This window comes from Felis catus, chromosome B4 (genome assembly GCF_018350175.1).
Source record: "Felis catus isolate Fca126 chromosome B4, F.catus_Fca126_mat1.0, whole genome shotgun sequence".
Taxonomy (NCBI): domain Eukaryota; kingdom Metazoa; phylum Chordata; class Mammalia; order Carnivora; family Felidae; genus Felis; species Felis catus.
Window position 1 is genome coordinate 137,634,819 of NC_058374.1, and position 19,278 is coordinate 137,654,096.

Below are 19,278 nucleotides of genomic sequence, written 5' to 3' on the forward strand. Positions count from 1 at the left end.
TGGAGACCTGGGGGGCGCATGGAGCAGGCCACGACAGGCAGAGCCAGAGACACAGAGACAGACACACGCATAGAGACACACGCAGAGACGTTAACAGAGAGACGGAGACAGGCGCAGAGACGGAGACACCCAGAGACAGGGACGCACGCAGAGGCGGAGAGAGACGCGGAGACCGAAAGACCCAGAGTCCGAGACGCACGCAGAGACGGACGGAGGCGCAGAGACGGAGACACAGAGAGACCGAGACAGGCTCAGAGACAGGGTCGCACGCACAGACCGAGGCGCGCACACCCGCGGCGCTGGCGGCCCCGGCCCGCCCCACTCACCGAGGCCGCAGACCTCCCGGCGCAGGCTGAGACGGCCGCGCTCCTCCGCTATGGCGCGCAGCATGCGCTGCAGCGAGCGCTCCTCGGCCTCGGCGCCGCCCGCAGGCTCGGGGGAGGTGGCGGCGGCGGCGGCGGCGAGGGCGGGCGGCCCGGCCCGGAGCCCCGCGGCCGCGGGCGCCGAGGCGCAGGCCCGGCCCGGCGGCCGCGCAGAGGCCATGCCGGGCCCCGGCTCATCGCCCGCGCCGCGCCCGCCGGGGCCCCCGGCGCGCCCCGCCGCCCCCGCCCCGGCGCCGCCTGCCGCGAGCACCAGTGAAGCCACAATCCGCCTTTGTGCGCGTCGCCGCCGCCGTCGCCGTCGCCGTCGCCGCCGCCCGCCTGCCGAGTCCGGGGAAACGAGCGCAGATCCGCGCCGCCGCGGCCGCCCGCGCGCCTCCGGGCCACCGCCCGCCCCGCCCGGCCCCGCCCCGCCCCGCCCCGGCCCGCCCCCGGCCCGCCGGGCCCCGCCCCCACGCCGCCTTCTGCTAGACCCCGCCCCCCGGCCGTTTCCCGCCCCGCCTCCGGCCCTCCAGGCCCCGCCCCCTCCCGGCACGTCCTGTCCCGCCCCCCGGCGCTGCTCGCCCCACCTCCCACCCTCCCTGGGCCGGTAGGCCCCGCCCCCGACCGATGAGGCCCCGCCCCAGGCCGGGCTTCCAGGGCCCCAAGCCTGGCGGGCGGGGTTCCTTCCCCACCCCCACCGGCCGCGGCCGCTCCGGCCCCGCCCACCTCCGACACTCTCTAGCCGCTCTCTACCCACAGCGGCCGCCCTGAGCCCGCTTCGACCTCCCGCGCTTCGTCTGCTGTTTCTCGCCGGCCCCTCAGCCCCTGCGCCCACCTCCTCCAGGCCCAACCCCCGCGGCCGTCCCCCGCCGGCAAACATCATCCAGCACTTTGGCGTCCTTGAGCCCCTCCCATCACCCCTTCGGGGCCTATTCTGCGCCCCCTCTGCCCTCCCATCACCCTCCCCACCCCCCGTCCCTCGAGACAACACTTTGTCACCTCCGTCCGCCGTTGCCACTCTCTTCTCTCCGTCCAGTTCCGGGAGCATCCTCCGCGGAACCCAGGAAGAACTCATCCCTCCCCATAAAGAAGTGTCAAAGGGGGGCGCCTGGGTGGCGCAGTCGGTTAAGCGTCCGACTTCAGCCAGGTCACGATCTCGCGGTCCGTGAGTTCGAGCCCCACGTCGGGCTCTGGGCTGACGGCTCGGAGCCTGGAGCCTGTTTCCGATTCTGTGTCTCCCTCTCTCTCTGCCCCTCCCCCGTTCATGCTCTGTCTCTCTCTGTCCCAAAAATAAATAAAACGTTGAAAAAAAAAAAAAAAAAAGAAGTGTCAAAGGGGCCACGAGGCAAAGCGCTTCCCTCCCCGCGCTGAGTCCTTGGCCCGAGTGCAGTGCAGGGTGTTGAGAAAGGCTCTGAGCCTCGGTTTCCTCAGCTGCACAATGGGGGTATCTCCCTGAGTGTTGACTACGTATGAGGGGATTGAGAAGCAGGGAGGTACGAGGTCGGCTGTGCATAGGATCCTGATGAAGGCCAAGGTCCAGCCAGGCGTCCCTGGTGAGCCGGCCCCCGCTGATAGAGGGAGACCCAGGGGAGAAGCAGCCAGAGGCCTCCGCGGGCACCCACGCCTGCCAGCTCACCTCTAGGGGGCGGTAGAAATGGAGAGACCGTGTTGGGGTGGGGGTGGGGTCTCAGCTCTGACCCCTCTAGGGAAGTCCTGCCTCCAGGCCCCGCCCCACCTGCCCAAGTGCTGTTGACCCTTGAACACCCCCGGGTATGTGAACTGTGTGAACGACTAGGGTCCACTTACAGGAAGATATTTTTCGAGAAATACAGTACAGTACTATAAATGTATTTTCCTTGTGATTTTCTTAACATTTCCTTTCCTCTAGCTTACCGTATTGTAAGAATTCAGTATGCAAATACATACACAGACACGTGGAATACGTAACACAAACCTAACACACATTGCGACGGTGCCATCGGTCAGCACCGGGCGGTCCAGTTTGGGGGGAGTCAAAAGTTACACGGGGATTCTCACCCGCGTGGGGGATGGCACCCCTAAAGCCCCACATCCCCCAAGGATCAGCTGTGCTCTTCTCCCCCATCGTTGTGAAACCTGTTCCCTCATTTCCCTCAGGTCCCCGTGGCACCTTTCGTGACCATCTCACCTGACACCCCGCTTTCCCTCCACCTCTAGTCCCTTACCCTGCTTTATTTGTCTTCACAGCACAGCACGCACCGCCGGGGACATCACACTGCATAGCTATGAATTCTGTTCAGTGTCTGATTCCTGCACAGCTCACAGCTGGTACCTAGAACACTGTGGAGACATGACGGACGCCCTGTAAATGAACGTGGGAGGAATGTATTAACAATGGACCGGAGGGGCGCCTGGGTGGCTCCGTCGGTTGAGCGTCTGACTTCGGCTCAGGTCATGATCTCGCGGTCCATGAGTTCGAGCCCCGCGTCGGGCTCTGGGCTGATGGCTCGGAGCCTGGAGCCTGTTTCCGATTCTGTGTCTCCCTCTCTCTCTGCCCCTCCCCCGTTCATGCTCTGTCTCTCTCTGTCTCAAAAATAAATAAATGTTAAAAAAAAAAAAAAAAAAGAATGGACCGGAGGCCTGATAGGAAGCAGGAAAGCCTCTTGGACGAGGCAGTAAGGAGGCCTGGGACCATGGGGCATAATAGCCTGGGGGAGGAAATGGGTGGTCTGGACCCTGCTTCAGGCCTCACTGCTGGTTTGGGGGCCCTGGGCCCGTGTCTGGCCCCACTGTGCCCTCAGAGCCAGGCCTGGGGGTGGGGTGGGGGCACTCTGTACGCAAGTGTGGGGCAAGAGAGGTCATGAAGCACGTGTTTGGCCATCGGCAGGCCTCTCTTCTCCTCTGGGTCTGTGTCCCTTCCTGTTCGGAGTCTGGGCAGCTGGGCTTCGGGCTGGAAGAAACGGGAAATGAGACTTGCCGAGGGCTGCCAGGCTGGCAAGTCCAATGGTCATACCCCTGCCTGCTCCCCCTGCCTCCCCTTTGCTGACGCTGTCCTCCCCCGCCCCCCCCCCCACCACCCCGGGGCCTGAAATCCCCTCGTCTCCACTGAGCTTGGCTTCAAGGCCCACCGTCAACCGGTAAGCCTTCTGGTTAGTTTTGGCCAATGCGTTTGTGTTCTTACCTGCTTCGTCCTCAGCTCCACCTCTCCCCTCACGGTCACCTCCGTAGACTGTGCCATAGGACCAGCACTGGATCAGGTCACGGTCTTTACCCCGGTATCCAGCCCAGGACGGGTGTCAGAAAATACCTGCTGAATGGGGGCGCCTGGGTGGCTCCGTCAGTTCGACATCGACTCTTGGTTTCAGCTCAGGTCATGATCTCGAGGTTTCGTGGGTTCCAGCCCCGCGTCGGGCTCTGCGCTGGCAGCAAGGAGCCTGCTTGGGATTCTCTCTCTCCCTCTCTCTCTCTCTCTGCCCCTCCCCCACTGCCCCTGTCTCTGCGTCTCTCAAAATAAATTTAAAAAATTTTTTTTTTAATTTGTTGAATGGATAAATGAACGTCTCTTGTGCCCTCCGGTTTTTGTTTCAACGATACCCCAGGTATGGTCCACATAGGGAACTTTTAAATATCAGCGAATGTTGAATCGCGTCTTTCACTTAAAGTGGGTGTGAGCAGGGACCATAGAACATGTTCTGTTTCTTGACGCTGATTACATGGAAAATGTACAAAAGGAGCTGTACTTTTGTGAGTTAGGTATTTTTGTGTATATAAATATTCGGAATATAAAATAGAACTAAAAATAAACGATTTAAAGGGTTATTGGGGAGCTCAGTTAAGTGTCCAGCTCTTGATTTCGGATCAGGTCACGATCTCACAGTTGGTGAGTTTGAGCCTGGCGTCAGGGCTCCACAACCACGGGGCGGGGCCTGCTTGGGATTCTTTCTCTCCTTCTCTCTCTCTGCCCCTCCCCTGCTCTCTCTCTCTCTCTCTCTCTTTCCCTCTCGCTCTCAAAATAAATAAATACACTTAAAAAATCAAATACAGGGGCGCCTGGGTGGCTCAGTCAGTTAAGCACCCAACTTTGGCTCAGGTCATGATCTTGCGGTCCACGAGTTCAAGCCCCACATCGGGCTCTGTGCTGACGGCTCAGAGCCTGGAGCCTGCTTCGGATTCTGTGTCTCCCTCTCTCTCTGCCCCTCCCCTACTCACACTCTGCCTCTCTCAAAAATAAATAAACGTTAAAAATTTTATTAAAAAAATCAAATACATAAAATAATAAAAATATAAAAATAAAATAAAATACATTTAAAACACAATAGAAGATCCTAGGAAAAATTCTGGTTTAGCCATATTTCCTATGATGATGAAAATGTTCTTTTCTGCAAATAAATGAGCTGTGCTTTTATTTTTTTTTTAATTTTTTTTTCAACGTTTTTTATTTTATTTTTGGGACAGAGAGAGACAGAGCATGAACGGGGGAGGGGCAGAGAGAGGGGGAGACACAGAATCGGAAACAGGCTCCAGGCTCTGAGCCATCAACCCAGAGCCCGACGCGGGGCTCGAACTCACGGACCGCGAGATCATGACCTGGCTGAAGTCGGATGCTTAACTGACTGCGCCACCCAGGCGCCCCGAGCTGTGCTTTTAGAAAAGCCACGTGGGGGAAAAAAAAGTGTAGGCCCAATAATGTCCCCCAAAGAGGTCCAACCCTAATCCTTGGAACCTGTGAATATTTGTTAAAGGGCAAAATGCACTTTGCAGCTGGAATTAAGGGTATGGACCTTGAGACAGAGAGATCCTCCGTGATTATCCGTGGGGGCCCAATCTAGTCGCACAAGGTGGAGGAAGGGGCCACAAGTCAAGGAACACAGGCAGCTTCTAGAAGCTAGAAAAGGCCAGGACACAGGTTCTCCCCTAGAGCCTTTAGAAAGGAGCACAGCCCTGACTGCACCTTCGTTTTAGCCCAAAGTGTGACCCCAATCATACTCAGAGAACTGTGAGATACTAAATTTATGTTGTTTCGAGGCACTTCTTTTGTGAGTTAGGGCAGCGAGAGAAAAACAGTACAATGAGCCAACAAAGGGAATCACGAAAGCCCTACAAGCTGAAGCCTCTTTCCCCCGAGTGGTGATTGCAAAACACACTAGGGCAACCATTAAGTAACGATGAGCAAAAAACAGTTTTCTTGTTTTCCAACGTTCTTGCCGGGGCAATGCCCAAGCACCATTGTTGTGTATACGGCTCTCTTTTCTAGCCCTAACGTTTGGGGGCTGAACGGATTCAAAGAGCCAGTGTCACCAGGAAATGCTCCCAGAGAACCCTTCTCCCGGTGGTTCTTACATAGCTGAAGGCCTCAGGGGCTCGTGTGAAGTGGTGCCACCGACCTTCTCTTCCCCAGGCTTCTGTCTACTGTCTGTACGAGGGTGGACAGGACCGGATGACGGCTGAGATTCCCTCCTGCCCGTACAGTTCCGTGGGTCTAGAGTTGGGCTCTGATCTTTTCTCCTTGGTCCTCAAGAAGAAAAGACAGTTCCCCGGGGGTAAGTTGGGTCTGCACAGCCCCACCTTCGATCATTAAGCACAAGAACCACAAGGGTCAGGTTCAGAGGCTTTTCATTCATTCCAGAGAATCTATTCAAATACTTTTCACAGTCATGTGAGTTTCCTGGCCTGACTTCTCCCTCCTTGTGACTCACTTACGGTTCTCCTTTGCTGAAAGCCCTGTCCCTCATCCTTCTGTTTTTCCGGAAATCGAAACCCGACCGCTCCCAGGTCTCTCGATTGCAACAGCGCCCGAAACACTGGGGTTTTCTCACCTGCCGCCAGGGTAGGGGTACCGCCTGAGAAGGCTCACCGCCTCCCTCCTCCCCTCCTCCGGCCCTCTTTGCACCATCCGCCCCGCCGCACACGAAATACTTTCACATCCTCAGCTGCTCTGCTTTTTAAAATAGATCCCTGCTAAAATTCTCCTGGAGGGGATAACCTCAAAGTTATTTTAGGCACCGACACGGTAGCGAGAAGAAAGGACCCAAGAAGGTTTGCAGGAAGACATGCCGGATAGGACTGGGGACGGGGGACGTGCTCACATTGCCCAAGGAACTGCTCTATGCCGGAAGCTCCTTGAATGTGGACAAGTACGGTCCTGAGCCCTGGAAGGCAGCTTGTATTGCCTTCATGTGTTGGGTAAGACCAGCACCACCTAGAGAGGCTGAGTGATGCTCAACGTCACACAGCAAGTGAGATCTGGAGCCAGGATTTGAAGCTCCCGAAGGAGGAAGGGAGAGGCAGCCACACACACACCATCTGGCATCAACTCATCTCGTTCTAGGAGGCAAGGCCCGTTGGAGAACGGACGTGGGGTAATGAGTTTCAAAGGGAGAAGATTCGCTTCGAGGAGCTGCAAGGCCCCGGGGTCATTGCTGGGAAGTACAGTCTTGGGTTACCCCGGGACGAGGCCAAGTGTGGGCAGGGATCAAATAGGGAAAGAAATTTTATCATCAGGAGCGGGGACCTGGGACCAACACAGTTCGGACTTTGTCTGGTCTCTTTCGCTCCAGAGCCCTGGGCCTCCCGTCTGTCAGTGAGGAGGCTGACTCAATGTCCCCTTGTACCTTTCCAGCCCCGACATCATGGAAGGACCAGCGGGGTGAGCCGGGGCCGAGAGCTGGAGAGCCTGCTTCCGATTCTGTGTCTCCCTCTCTCTCTGTTCCTCCCCCACTCACGCTCTCTCTCTCTGTCAAAAATAAATAGACGTTAAATTTTTTAAAAAATAATAAATAAAATTAATAGATGCTTCATTAAATACCTACAAGATATGACACCGGATCATCTTTATGTTTGGTTTGACATTCATAGAAGTTTCACGACATTTGAGAACTCTTTGTGGGTTCGATTTTCTCATGCAGCAAGGATTCTGAGAATGCCAGACAGCCAATGGGAAATCAGAAAATAAAGTGTACTGATATGTATTTCATCTTATTTAGCAAACATGGATGCAGGACTTACCATGTTTTCTGACTTTGCAAGTGCTGACATTGAATTCTGGGACTTGGGGCCATCATTCATTATCCCTCTTTCAGAGATGAGCCAGCTGAGGTACAGAGAGGTTAGGTGACTGGTCCACAGTCATCAAAGGCAGAATCAGGGGGCGCCTGGGTGGTTCAGTCGGTTAAGCATCCGACTTTGGCTCGGGTCACGATCTCGCAGTTCGTGAGTTCGAGCCCCGCGTTGGGCTCTGTGCTGACGGCTCAGAGCCTGGAGCCTGCTTGGGATTCTGTGTCTCCGTCTCTCTCTGACTCTCCCCCACTCATACTCTGTCTCTGTCTGCCTCTCTCTCAAGAATAAACAAACATTTAAAAAAAATTTTCTTTTAAGGCAGAATCAGGAAGCCAAGTAAATTCCAGAGCAAAATTATAAAACTCCTTTCAGTTTTTTTTTAAGTACACTTGAAAAAGGTACGTTCATGTTTGAGATGATATGGGCATCCCATTTGACAGGAGAGTAAACTGAGGCTCGGAGACACCAAGTGGCTTATTCACACAGCCAGGGAGCAGCAGAGCTGAGATTTGAGCCCACGAGCCTGGAGGAGAATGCTGTGACTGTATTTGTACATTTTGGTCTCACTTCGGTCCTGGTGGTATGCTTACTAACACCTGCTTTGCGAAGGCTTCTTGCTGAGCGTTTAGAGCCCAGCAGCTGTCCTCTCCTGGCGGACGTGTTGGGAGCAGTGGTGCACCCTGGGAGTGGCAGGTAAGGGGCTGGCTGGAGGCCCAGCCCCTGCAGGACCCTCAACCTTTGGGAGTCACCTCTAGATGCTGGAAGGTGTTTCATAAGTGAGACCAGGGTGGGTGTGTGGTGGCTGATGACAGGAATGTATTTCCCTCGCGGCTCTAGAGGCCGGAAATAAGAATTCAAGGTGTTGACAGGGCTGAGATCCTCCGGAGGCTCCAGAGGGGGACCCTTCCTGCCTCTCCAGCTCCTGCTGGCTTCAAGTACTCTTCGGCTTGTCACCACATCACCCAGTCTCCGCCTCCGTTGTCACATGGCCTCTCCCGTCTGTGCCTCTGCCTCTCAGAAGGACACTTGACAGTGTCCTTGGGCCCATCCTAAACCCATGATGCTCTCATCTCAAAGGTCTTAACTTAATTGCATCTGCCACGACATTTTCCAAAGAAGGTCACTCACCTCCCCGGATTCCAGGTGGGTGTGTCTCTGGGGGAGCACAGCGGGCTTCTGCTAGCTTTGTGGGTGAAGCACACATTCCATCTTCTGGCCAGGGGTCTGGCTTTTCCCACTGGGACCCACTTGGCCCCCATTTCGGTCCACCTGGGGTGAGCACTTGAGCCAGAGCTAGCCCATCCGAGCAAAGCATCTCTCTGGCACAGTGATGGGTCCAGGGCTGGTCCGGTCGGGGCCAATCTGGGGCTCTGGCTGTCGCTGCAGTGGGGCTGTTACGAGACCAGGTGCTGGCTTCCTCCGGAGGCCAGAGACCACACAGAGGAGAGCAGGGCTGAGAGATGGCAAGTGATACCCATCAGGGTATCGGTGACAGGGACCGACACACGCCCCTTCCTGCAGAAGCCAACTGAGAGGCTTGTCCCTTGCTCAGCTGTGGGCCATGACCGAAACAGAAGTGCACCATAAGCGAGCCCTCGCTTAGCCAAGGGAGGATTCTGGTGGACAGTGGGATCAGGGCCCTATTCACCAGCGATGAAAACGAGGCGCAGGCAATCAACTGTAAGCACCGTGCGAGGGCCCCCGGAGGCCTCTGTCCCGTGTGCTCGTGGCAGAGAGAGGTGGGGCCTACCTGCCCGAGGCCGCCCCTGCGGTGCCTGCCGCCTAGAATGCCCCCTGACCCTCAGACCCTGACCCTGCTCGCCCTGCAGGGGGCCGCCAGGGGCCCCATCCGTCCTGCTCCGCGGAAGGGCCCTGCGGATTCTGCTGCCCCAGCTTACTGACGCTTTCTTCCTCCTTGGCGATGCTGTTCTGCTCACAAAGTGCACCGATTCACGCCTCATGGGGGGAGGGAGCTCCACCTCACGATCTTGGGGTCTGCGGATAGAATTCTCGGGAGGCCTGGGCACTTGGGTGGGAACGACATCACATCTTTATGTTCACTAACTTCTGACTCAAAGCTAGCATCCGTCCACCACGGTTGCAGGCTACGGGCCACGGAAATGTCACAGACCACAGCAGTTATCTACAGCTTTGCCGGCAGCACCCACACAGGGCCCGGCAGGCAGGGGGGCGGGCAGGGGGCGTCAGACATCGTTCCTGCCCTCTCAGAGCTGTCCCAAGAGCCCAGGGAACCCCCCCCCTGCCCCCGCGCAAAGATGCCAAGCAGGGACACGATCTCAGATTTGAGTGGGCAAGGATGACCATAGAGAATGGGAGTCAGGGAGGCCCCTTAGGGGAATGAGTTGCTACACGGGGTCAGGGAAAGGGCCAGGAGTCCTGGGCTGGGGGGTGTCAGTGCCGGGAATGGGGAAGAAGACCGAGTCCAAAGGCAATGAGGAGGGCACAGCGGGCCCAGGCTCCGTCCTGGGCCCTCCTCCTCACTCCCATGGCGCCAGCCCCCCCCCCCCAATGCTAGCAACTGCCCGCGTGTGCCTCACCTCGCCCCGGGCCCAGCCAACGGCATGACGACTTCACTGCCCGAAACACCCCAACCTCCTCCTGCAGGTTCCCCACGGCGGCCGCTCGAGCCAAAAATCCAGCAGGCTCTGCCTTCGCCTCCTCCCTCCTTCTCGTCTCTAACCCGTCAAGCGATTTATCTTCTGAGGGCTCCTGAGCCCCTCTCTTCACTCCGTCCCCACTGTCACCGCCCCGATCCACACTGTTGGCTCTCTTCCGTCTGAACTCTGTTAACATGTATATTTGTTTCCTGTCGCCCTGTAACAAAGCACCACACACTTAGCGGCTCCCGGCCTCACAGTTGTCGTAGGTCAGAGGTTGAGGCCCAGCACGACTGGGTTCCTGCCTGCCCGGTCTGGCAGGCGGAAATCCCGGTGCCAGCAAGGGTCGAGGTCTCACCCGAGTAGGATTCCTTTCCTGGCAGCTGTAGGACGCATGGAAGCTGTGTCTCCAAGGCCACAAGAGTGCCTCTCTCGGACTTTCCCTGGTCTTTAAGATGCCCTTTGGGAGCTCACCTGATTAGGTCAGGCCCACCCTGGATAATCCGCCTTTGGATTAACGCAACTGATTAGGGATCTGGTTTACACGTGCAAAATTCCCTTTTGCCATCTAACATAGCCAATTATGGGAGTGATATCATCTCATATCTATAGGTCTCACTCACACTCAAGGGGAGAAGATTATACAAGAGCACTAGTGGTCATTTTAGAGTTCACCTACAACAGAGAGCCTCTCCATGGGGTCTCCCAGCCGGGGACGCCTGGGCCCCTCCACCCCCAGCCTCTGCTGGACAACCAGCGTAACCTTGCCTGTCCGTCTGTCCGTCTGCCTATCTATTCATCTACCTATTAATGATCTGTGTTCCCTACTTTTCCGTTCTTTTTTTTTTTTTCAGTTTCACGTGAAATATTTCAAATAAACCCCCAAATTGAGAGAATAGGAAAACGGACACCTCTTACACCTATCACCTAACTTTAAATAATTGTTCACATCTTGCCTCATTTTCTTTATCTTTTTTCCTTAATATTTTGAAGTCGGTTTCGGATGCGATGATTGTCCAATTCTAAATGCTTCGATATGTGCATCAGGTTTTTTTTGTTTTCCATTTATTTATCCCAATTCAAGTTAGTTAACACACAGTGCAGTGTTGGTTTCAGGAGTAGAATTTACTGATTCATCACTTACACGTAACGCCCAGCGCGCATCCCAGCAAACGCCTCCTTAAATGCCCATCACCCATTGAGCCCACCCCCCCCACCCCCCACCCCTCCAGCCACGATATCATCGCCTCCTTAACAAAATTAACGTTAATCCTCTCGCCCTTTCTTATCACTGGCCACATTCAAATTTCCGAATGTCTCACCTCCTCCACCTCCTGGCTTCCCCCACTCGGCTCGGCCTGAAGCTGGTGACAGCCACCCGCCCCTTGTGTCCCCTCGCTCACCCCTGCCCTCCTGCCCACTGGAGGGAACCCTTTTTTCTCCCTGAACGCACTCCTGTCCTTCAGAGCACCCCCCGCGGTCCACGACCACCCGCTCGTGGGCGTGACTTCTTGACTGCTCTGTCACTCCCCGCCCAGCCTGGGACCCCTGAGAGTGAACGTGTCTGTTTGCTCACCATCATGTCCCCACCTGACTCACAGCCAGGGGCTCGATAAATACACGCGGAGCCCGTGAACCGGGTGTGAGTGAGGTCTGTGCCGTCATCACGGGAGCCTGCGAGTCCCTGCTGACCAGAGGGGAGTCGACGACAGAGGGGCGTGGCCCCTAAAGGACAGGGCCAGCCACGGGGGTGCTGTTGCTCCAGTGGTCATTATGAGGCACTAACAGCCCCATGCCCCTTCCCCCCCGCCCAGCACACCTCACCTCAAGGCCCTGGAGAGAGGCCAGCTGGAGCTAACCTTCCTTCTCTCTCGTGCTGCTCTTAAAGTGGGGGGATGCCTTGATGATGGGGGCGCAGGCAGGGCGAGCGGCTGGCAGGGTCCGCGTGCTGGCCGGGGCCTCCGTGCTGCTCCGTTTCGGCAGCCTGAGCCACACTCGCAAAGGTGTCTGCCGACCTTCCCCAGGTCTCCCAGAACCAAATCAACAGAGAGATGCCACGGAGAGCAGGGGGCCTCCCTCTCAGAGGAGGAGACGCTGATGTGGGGCAACATCAGGGCAGAGGGTTCCCGGCCACTGAGGCCTGGAGACGGGAGGTCTCTGCGGGAGACCAAGCGGGGGAGAGGCAGGGCCCAGAACAGGTGGCTCAAAGATGGGCTTCGCTTTGGTCCGCACGGCATGTTAAGAATATTCGAGTTAGCTGGAACAGAACTAACAGTCCAGAAATAGACCCACACAGACACGGATCGGTGGGGAAAGAAGAGAGTTTCAGCAAATAGCATTAGATCAATTGGATGTCCAGATGCATAAAACAAAACAAAACATGAATTTTCGCCCTGACCTCGCACTACACACAAAAACTAAATTTTGCGTCTATGAAACGGGTCATAGACCGAACAAGAATTAATAAAAATAGGAAACGACTACAAGAGAAAATCTCGGTGGCCCAGAAAGCTGTACACAGAACGCCCAAGCTATAAAAGGAATGATTGATAAATTGGACTTCATCCAAATTTAACATTTTGCTCTCCGTGAAGCGTATATCCAACAAAGGCCCGGCATCCGAAATGGTGTTTCCCAGCCTTCTTTTCTCCCCACCCTCCCCCAAGGACCCCTTTTCCACATTGCTCTCCCAATTGCCCCTATGAATGTTTAATCCCACATATGTCTGTTTCCCTCCTGCGTGTGTATTGTGCTCTCACATAAGAAGAATGATTTTTGGGAGCGCCTGGGTGGCTCAGTCGGTTGAGTGTCCAGCTCTTTGATTTTGGCCACGATCTTGTGGTCTTGAGATCGAGCCCCGAGCGGGCTTAAGATTCTCTGTCTCCCTCTGCCCCTCGTGCCCATTCACACATGTGCTTTCTAGCTCTTTCTCTGTTTCTCTGAAATAAATAAATAAATAAATAAATAAATAAATAAATAAATAAATTTAAGAAGAACTTTAAACACCAGGCTTTGGACTCAATCTGGGAAGAGTGATAGCTCATCAATTCATGATGAACATCGTACCATTGGACAAGACCACTGTCCCGTTCTACTAGGATCACAGGGACTGTCTGAACGGGCGAGGGGGTGAGGAGGGCGGCAGGACTTGCACGAAGACTCCTTGGTACACTATTTCTGTGCTGGGTTGTTGAGTCCACGGCTGGCCTAGAGCTCTCTGCCCACACGCCCCTTCTCCCCCTCTTGCTGGGGGACGCAGGGGACCTGGCTTTACTCACGTCTGTTGCTCGGTGCCTCCGTCGGTCCAGCTGATATAAATATTTGCAGAATTGACCCCTGTGGCATGAGCCACATCCTTTCCCCTCTTCCCTGCCTCCGTTTCCCCACCACTAAAGGGGAGGTAGGCCTGATTCTCTGAGGATACGCCTTCCCCTCTCAGCCTGTCCCTCTTCAGAGCTGCTAATTACCAGGATCAGTTGGGAAACACGAGATCTGAAGGCTCTAGAAACCGGTTCCATCCTGTGACCCAGAGTTTGCCCAGAGTTCTGAGCTCTTGTAGTTCACCCAAACCGGGGGGACATTTGAGACCCCAGAAATCTCGAGGAATCTTGACTAGTGACTCCTCACTCCTTAATAGTGACGTCTCACTATTCTTATGCACTGAACTAATAATAACAAAAAAGCAGATGATTTCCCTTTGTGCTCTGGTTTCCAGGAAGCTCGAAGGCACTTCTCCTTGACTTAGAAATGGTGGAGGGTCTCCTCTATCTACCCATGGGTTTCTACCTATGAGCCCTGAGGAATGAGGTGGGATGCTGGGACACATGTCCAACGTGTGGTCCTTCAGGAGGACGGCCTGTGGTTGTTGATGGGGCCACGGGGGAGAGAGAAGGGGCCCAAGGCAGGGGGACAGAGGGGAGGGGACACATCCGGGGGTGGGGGCACCACATGGCTTCCTAGCTGGGCTCCCTGCTTGCACTCGCAGGCCAGGCGGCCCTCCACCCCACAGCCAGGGAGGGTCCCCAGCCGAACCGTGCCGGGGGACGCCGCCAGGGGGCGCCCGACACCAGAGCGTGGCTCCCACTGGGCCGCGAGAAGGAGCCGGGCTCGCCCCCAGCGGAATCCTGCTCTGCGCTCTGGGGGCTCGGGCCCTCCGCACCAAAAGCACACTCTGGGCACCTCACCGCTTCTCTTCCCCCTTCGACACCCAGTTGAGGTACCATCGCCTCCAGGAAGTCATCCTGGGTCTCAGGCTGGGCCAGGCTTCTCCCTCAGCCTCCCAGAGCCCCCTGGGCTCTATCCACACTGCCAGACCCTGCTCCCTTCTTCCAAAGGAGTGGACAGTGACACCCTGGGCAGGGATGGGCCTGGGTCACCCATGACCCCAGAATGGCCACTCTGGCAATGGTATTCAGGTGAATACATCTGGGAGCTGGGAGCCCCACGCACCTTTCCTGGGTCATCAATGGTGGAGGTCCTGGCCCCCCACCCCTCCCTTGCTTAGGGCCTAAGTGGCTCAGACGGTCAGTAATGGGTTCCCTGGCTCCCACCCCCGTCCCATCTCATGTCTGTAACCTCTGAGGAGTGCCCTCCTAGCCTGCAGGCTGAGCCCTGCCTCAGTTTCCCCACCTCTTCCGGCTCCCAACCTCTGGCCTTTGCACCAGCTGGTCCCTCCACTGGGATGCCCTCCCTGGTACCATACATCTCTGCCTGCTGTTTCCTGCTTAAGAGGAGTGGTCAGCTCCTGACACTCTGGCAAAGGACTCAGAGATGTTTGGAAATGATTTTCTTACAATTAATAAATTAGAGAGGGTTCCGGTTATCTCTGTAATGATCTGTTTCCCTCACGTGATTTGACCTCACAGCGGTGGCTGCTCTTGTAGACGTCGCGTGTCTGGCAGGCAGGATGGCTTTGGAAAGGCTGCGTCTGAATGTTCTAGAACATCCGGACACCCCGCCCCAGGGTCCCTGCTGGCCTCTGGCTCATACACGCACCACGTAGGGGATGCGTGACGCACTCTGGAGAGACACCTCCTGGGTTCAGGTCCCAGCTCCATCCAACTCTGGCTCGCTGTGTGACCTTAGGTAAGCTACTGAACTTCTCTGTGCTTTAATTTCTTCCTTTGCAAAACGGGATGGTGATATCGAAGCTACCCCCCCACCCCCAGCCCCGGCCTCCATTCTCAGGAGGGTTAATGAGACCAGGCCTGCAGAGGACCCAGGAGAAGGCCCAGCACAGAGGAAGGGCTTAGAAGGGTTTGTTATGAGCAGTGCTGCTAAGCACACAGTCTGCCATCACTTGCTCCGGGCCCCGTGGCTGGGCCCGCCCCGGGCCCTTGGCAGGCTTGTGAGGTCTGGCCTGGGCCCTCAAGAACCTCTCTCCTCGTGCCGCTTTCTGGAATCCACGACCACACGTGAGAACACACCCATCCCCTTAACTCACAGCTCCCGGAGGAGCACGGGCGTTGGCGGAGTCATGATCCTGGGGGGAAGAGGGAGGGTGTCACTGCCTTTTCCTGGGTGAGGACTCTTCACCCTGGGGGCCTAAGTTGAGGAAGCAGGAGCTTCATGTGGGGGCTTAGTGCAGGAATGAATGACTGGACAAATGAATGAATGAGTGAGTAGGTCTGGGGCGGTGCCAGCAGTGGCTAAGGACAGGGGTGCTGGCTCGCCCACCTCCCAGCTGTGTGGCCTCAGGCTCGGCAGCTCCGAGCTGCAGCGTCCCCCCGCTGAGCCACCAGACCCTGTGCCCAGCCTCTCGGAGGGAGGACATGCTCGTCTGCTGAATCCATCCACTGAGGTTGAGGCTCTAACCCCCCAGGGTGGCCGTATTTGGGGATGGAGCCCATACGGAGGTCATTGAGTGAGATGAGGGCATAGGGTGGGACCCGGATCCCATAAGATTAGTGTCCTCGTAAGAAGAGACACCAGAGAGCTCGCCGTCTCCGAATGCAAACGGAGGAAAGGACGTGTGCGGACACACACAGAGAGAAGGCCGCGATCCCTGTGCCCGGAAGAGAGCCCTCACCAGGAGGGGAATCAGCCTGACCCGCCATCGTGGAGACATCTGGCTTCCAGAACTATGAGAAACCGAATGTCTGCGGTTTCAGCCGCCCACGTCTACGGTACTTTGCTGTGGCAGCCCGAGCTGGCTAAGACATCCGGAGGGCACGGCGTCTAGAGGCAGAGCTGGGGCCGGGCCCTGCCTGAGCACCAGGCCCGGGACTTCCTGGCTCCCTTCTCTCTGCTGGTCTGAGCACCTGTGTCCTCCCTCTCCCCTCCCCCCTGCCTGCCTTCCTGCCTGGGGCTTGCAGAAGGGGCCCACGCTACCCTTCCCACCCCTTTCCACCCCGGATGAGAAGCCCGCTCCCGCCTCCTCAGCGTTCCCCAGGGAAGAGTCCCCCCCTGCAGGACGGTGGGACCCACCTCGCCAGATGATCTGAGGGTCAGCCACTCACACTATGGCTCTCCAAACACCTGTGGGCCAGGCACCGCTCCTGGGACCCCTAGACCACCCTTGGGGAGGTGACGTTTGAGACAACAGACACATGCGCCTCAGATAACCTGCAACGGGTCACTCCTGGCAAACTCTAGCAGAGCCTGGAACACAGGGAGCCCTCAGCGATGCCCTCTGGGGTCACCCGCCCGGGTACCTGCAGCTCCGAGATTTGGTGTTTCCGGGCCTCTGCAACGCAGGTGCTCTGAGATGAGGTGCTCCCCCCCTACCCCTCCAGTGTCACCAGACCGGTCGCAGCACCTCTTCCTATGGGTGGGGTTGGCCCCTTGCTCCTGGGGGGGCGGGGCGAGCAGGCCCTGGGGAGACATCAGCTCAGGAGCCACACTGCAGCGCCCCCGGCCCTACTCTGTCACCCCAACACCATGGCCCGGGAATAGTACCTTCCAGGATGGTCAACGAAGGGTATTTCGAGAAGGAGTTTACACCGGGTTATCCGTGTGAGCCCTAAATGCAACCACATGTCTCCTTATCAAGAGAGAAGAAGAGTTCAGAGATGGCGTAGGAGGCCACGCGAGCCACGGAGCAGAGATTGGAGCCATGTGGCCACCAGCCGAGCAATGCCCTTGGTGGCCAGAAAGCGGAGGAGATTCTCCCCTGCAGCCTCCAGGGGAAGCACGGTCCGGCCGACACCTGGGTTTCAGATGTTGGCTCTGGAACTGTGAGAAAATACATCTTGGGGGTTGGAAGCCACCAGCTTGTGGTGATTTTTTTTTTTTCCAGCCCCAGGAAACAGACACACCTCCCTTTAAAATGGGCATAAGAGCTCCGACCACAAAGGATATGGTGAGGACCAGATCCCAGGTACAAAACTCTTCGAAGAGCACCTAGCTAGCACATAGTCGGCGCTGGATGTGTGAGACCCTTACTCTCTCCTGGCCCCCTTCTCAGCCAGCAGGGACCAGCGGGGGGCACAGGCCAACCGAGGCCTGGCTCCAGGGACTGAGCAGGGGAGCAGGGAGGATTTGACCCTAGGAAGCGTCTCCCACTCACAGTGACCTCCGCTCCAGTTCCCGCAGGCTGATTCGGCCCAGGCCCCGCACTGAGACGACCGTGCTCTGTACCTTTTGCATTTAGGGCACTGTCCTAGGCTCTGGGGACATAGGGAGCCCGGTACAAATGGTTTCAGCTGTAGGCAGGGGTGGGGTGGTGGGGGGAACAGACAGCTGAACAAGTGATGATTTAACTACGGTTTTCAGAAGCCGGCGAATGGGGGTCAGGAAAAGGTTTCCCTTCCGGGGGGGTGGGGAGGGACGTTTCAACTCGGATTGTCAAAGATTAGTGGGGGTCAGGCGGGCGCAGGTGAGGACAGCAGCCTGATGCAGAGGACAGCTGGCCCGTGCGGCTGAAACTCAGCACGGAGGCCACAGCGGTGCAGGAGGGGCGCCCTGGAGGGGTGTCCAGGGTGGCAGCACCCGTGCCTGCCAGGCTTGGAGGGTCAGGGGAGGATTCTGGAATTTTCCTGAGATGAACAGGAAGCCACTGCAATACTCCAACCCAAACGACGTGATCTCGCCAGGGTTTTAATTTTCAGAAACCTCTCTGCGCAAGGAGATACCGTTTCACGCCTACTAGGGCGGCTGCGACAAAAAACGACAGTGTGGGTGAGGCTGTGGGGACAGCGGGACCCTGGGGCATTGCCGGAGGGAATGTTAAATAGCGCAGCTGCAGTTTCTCAGAGGGTGGCCTGGAGTTGGCGCCCGTCCCAGCAATGTCACCCCAGGTGTCTCCCCGGGAGAAAGGTGCACCTGCCACGCAGACACTGTGCCCGAATGCCCACGGCAGCGTCAGTTCCTGATGGCCCCAAGGCGAGAACCACCCAGAGGTCCATCTTCGATGAGCGGATACAGGCAATGCGGGTTGGCCGTGCGATAATAGACGGCCGTAAGAAAGGAAGGGAGTCCTGACAGATGGCGTGACCTGGATGAACCTTGAACATGTTGCGCTCAGAGAAAGGAGACGGTCACAAAAAGCCACATGTTGTCTGACACCCGGAACAGGCGAATCCCCACAAAGAGAGGCCAGACCAGGGAGAGGGGGCGCAGGGGTGACTGCTAATGGGCACGGGGCTTCTTTTTGGGGTGATGAAAATGTCCAGTAGGGGTGAGGACTGCGCGGCCCCGTGGATAGACTGAAGGCCACCGAACTGGGCACTTTACGTGGGACGGAGAGGTCCTTGGGACGCTGTCTTTGCTCGGACGATTCGCTGCTGGGGCTCGTTTTTCCTGGAGTGAGGGTCACAATTCTGCTTTCTTTCCACTCCCGCTCTCAGCTGATGCTTGTCCTGCCGTCCCGAGCTCAGACCTCAAACCCACATCCACGAACGCTCGTGCCGGCTGGGCTGGGAGACATCGCTCTCGCTTCCACCCTCCCTCGCCGCCCAATTCCAGTCCATCCCACAGTTCCTGCCCCCCCCCCACTCCCCCCCAGCCCTTCCGCCGTTGCCCCAGCACAGACCCCGTGGATGCCAGGATCACTGGCTCCTCCTGCCCTCCGGCTTCTCACTCCTACTCTCTCTCACTCCTTCCGTGGCCCCCTACTTCGTGAAAGCTCTCTTTTACTTCTTGTCTCCCCTTCTTCTCCTCCTGAGCGGAAGCCCCCCCCCCCCAGTCCCGCATCCCTGGGGCCTCCACATCAACGACTCTGGTGGATGCTGGTCAGCCCCGAGCAGCACGCAGCCTCTGGCAACACTGTCCCCTCCTGAATCGGCATCATCCCAGAGTGGCCCCGTAGAGAGGACCCCCCTCTC

The 19,278-nt window shown here is 57.1% G+C and overlaps 1 protein-coding gene and 1 long non-coding RNA gene across 5 annotated transcripts in view; both read right to left on the reverse strand.

Moving 5' to 3' along the window:
* KIAA0930 (uncharacterized protein KIAA0930 homolog) overlaps positions 1 to 1,425 on the reverse strand; it is a 39,783-nt gene extending 38,358 nt beyond the window's left edge. For 2 of the 4 annotated variants that reach the window (XM_045062505.1, XR_006601186.1), the window contains exon 1: positions 327 to 448. In XM_045062505.1, the coding sequence (XP_044918440.1) occupies positions 327 to 390 (64 nt within the window). In that variant the 5' untranslated portion in view covers positions 391 to 448. Of the gene's footprint in view, positions 1 to 326; positions 476 to 1,361 lie in introns of those variants that run through there. The other 2 variants (XM_006934152.5, XM_011284336.4) reach the window with 2 other exon arrangements.
* Positions 1,426 to 5,501: 4,076 nt separating this feature from the next.
* LOC123386771 lies at positions 5,502 to 11,779 on the reverse strand. Its single transcript, XR_006601188.1, has 2 exons — positions 11,592 to 11,779; positions 5,502 to 7,074 (listed from the first exon to the last, which is right to left on the reverse strand). It is a non-coding gene; the product is annotated as an uncharacterized LOC123386771 (long non-coding RNA).
* Between the last annotated feature and the right edge of the window lie 7,499 nt (positions 11,780 to 19,278).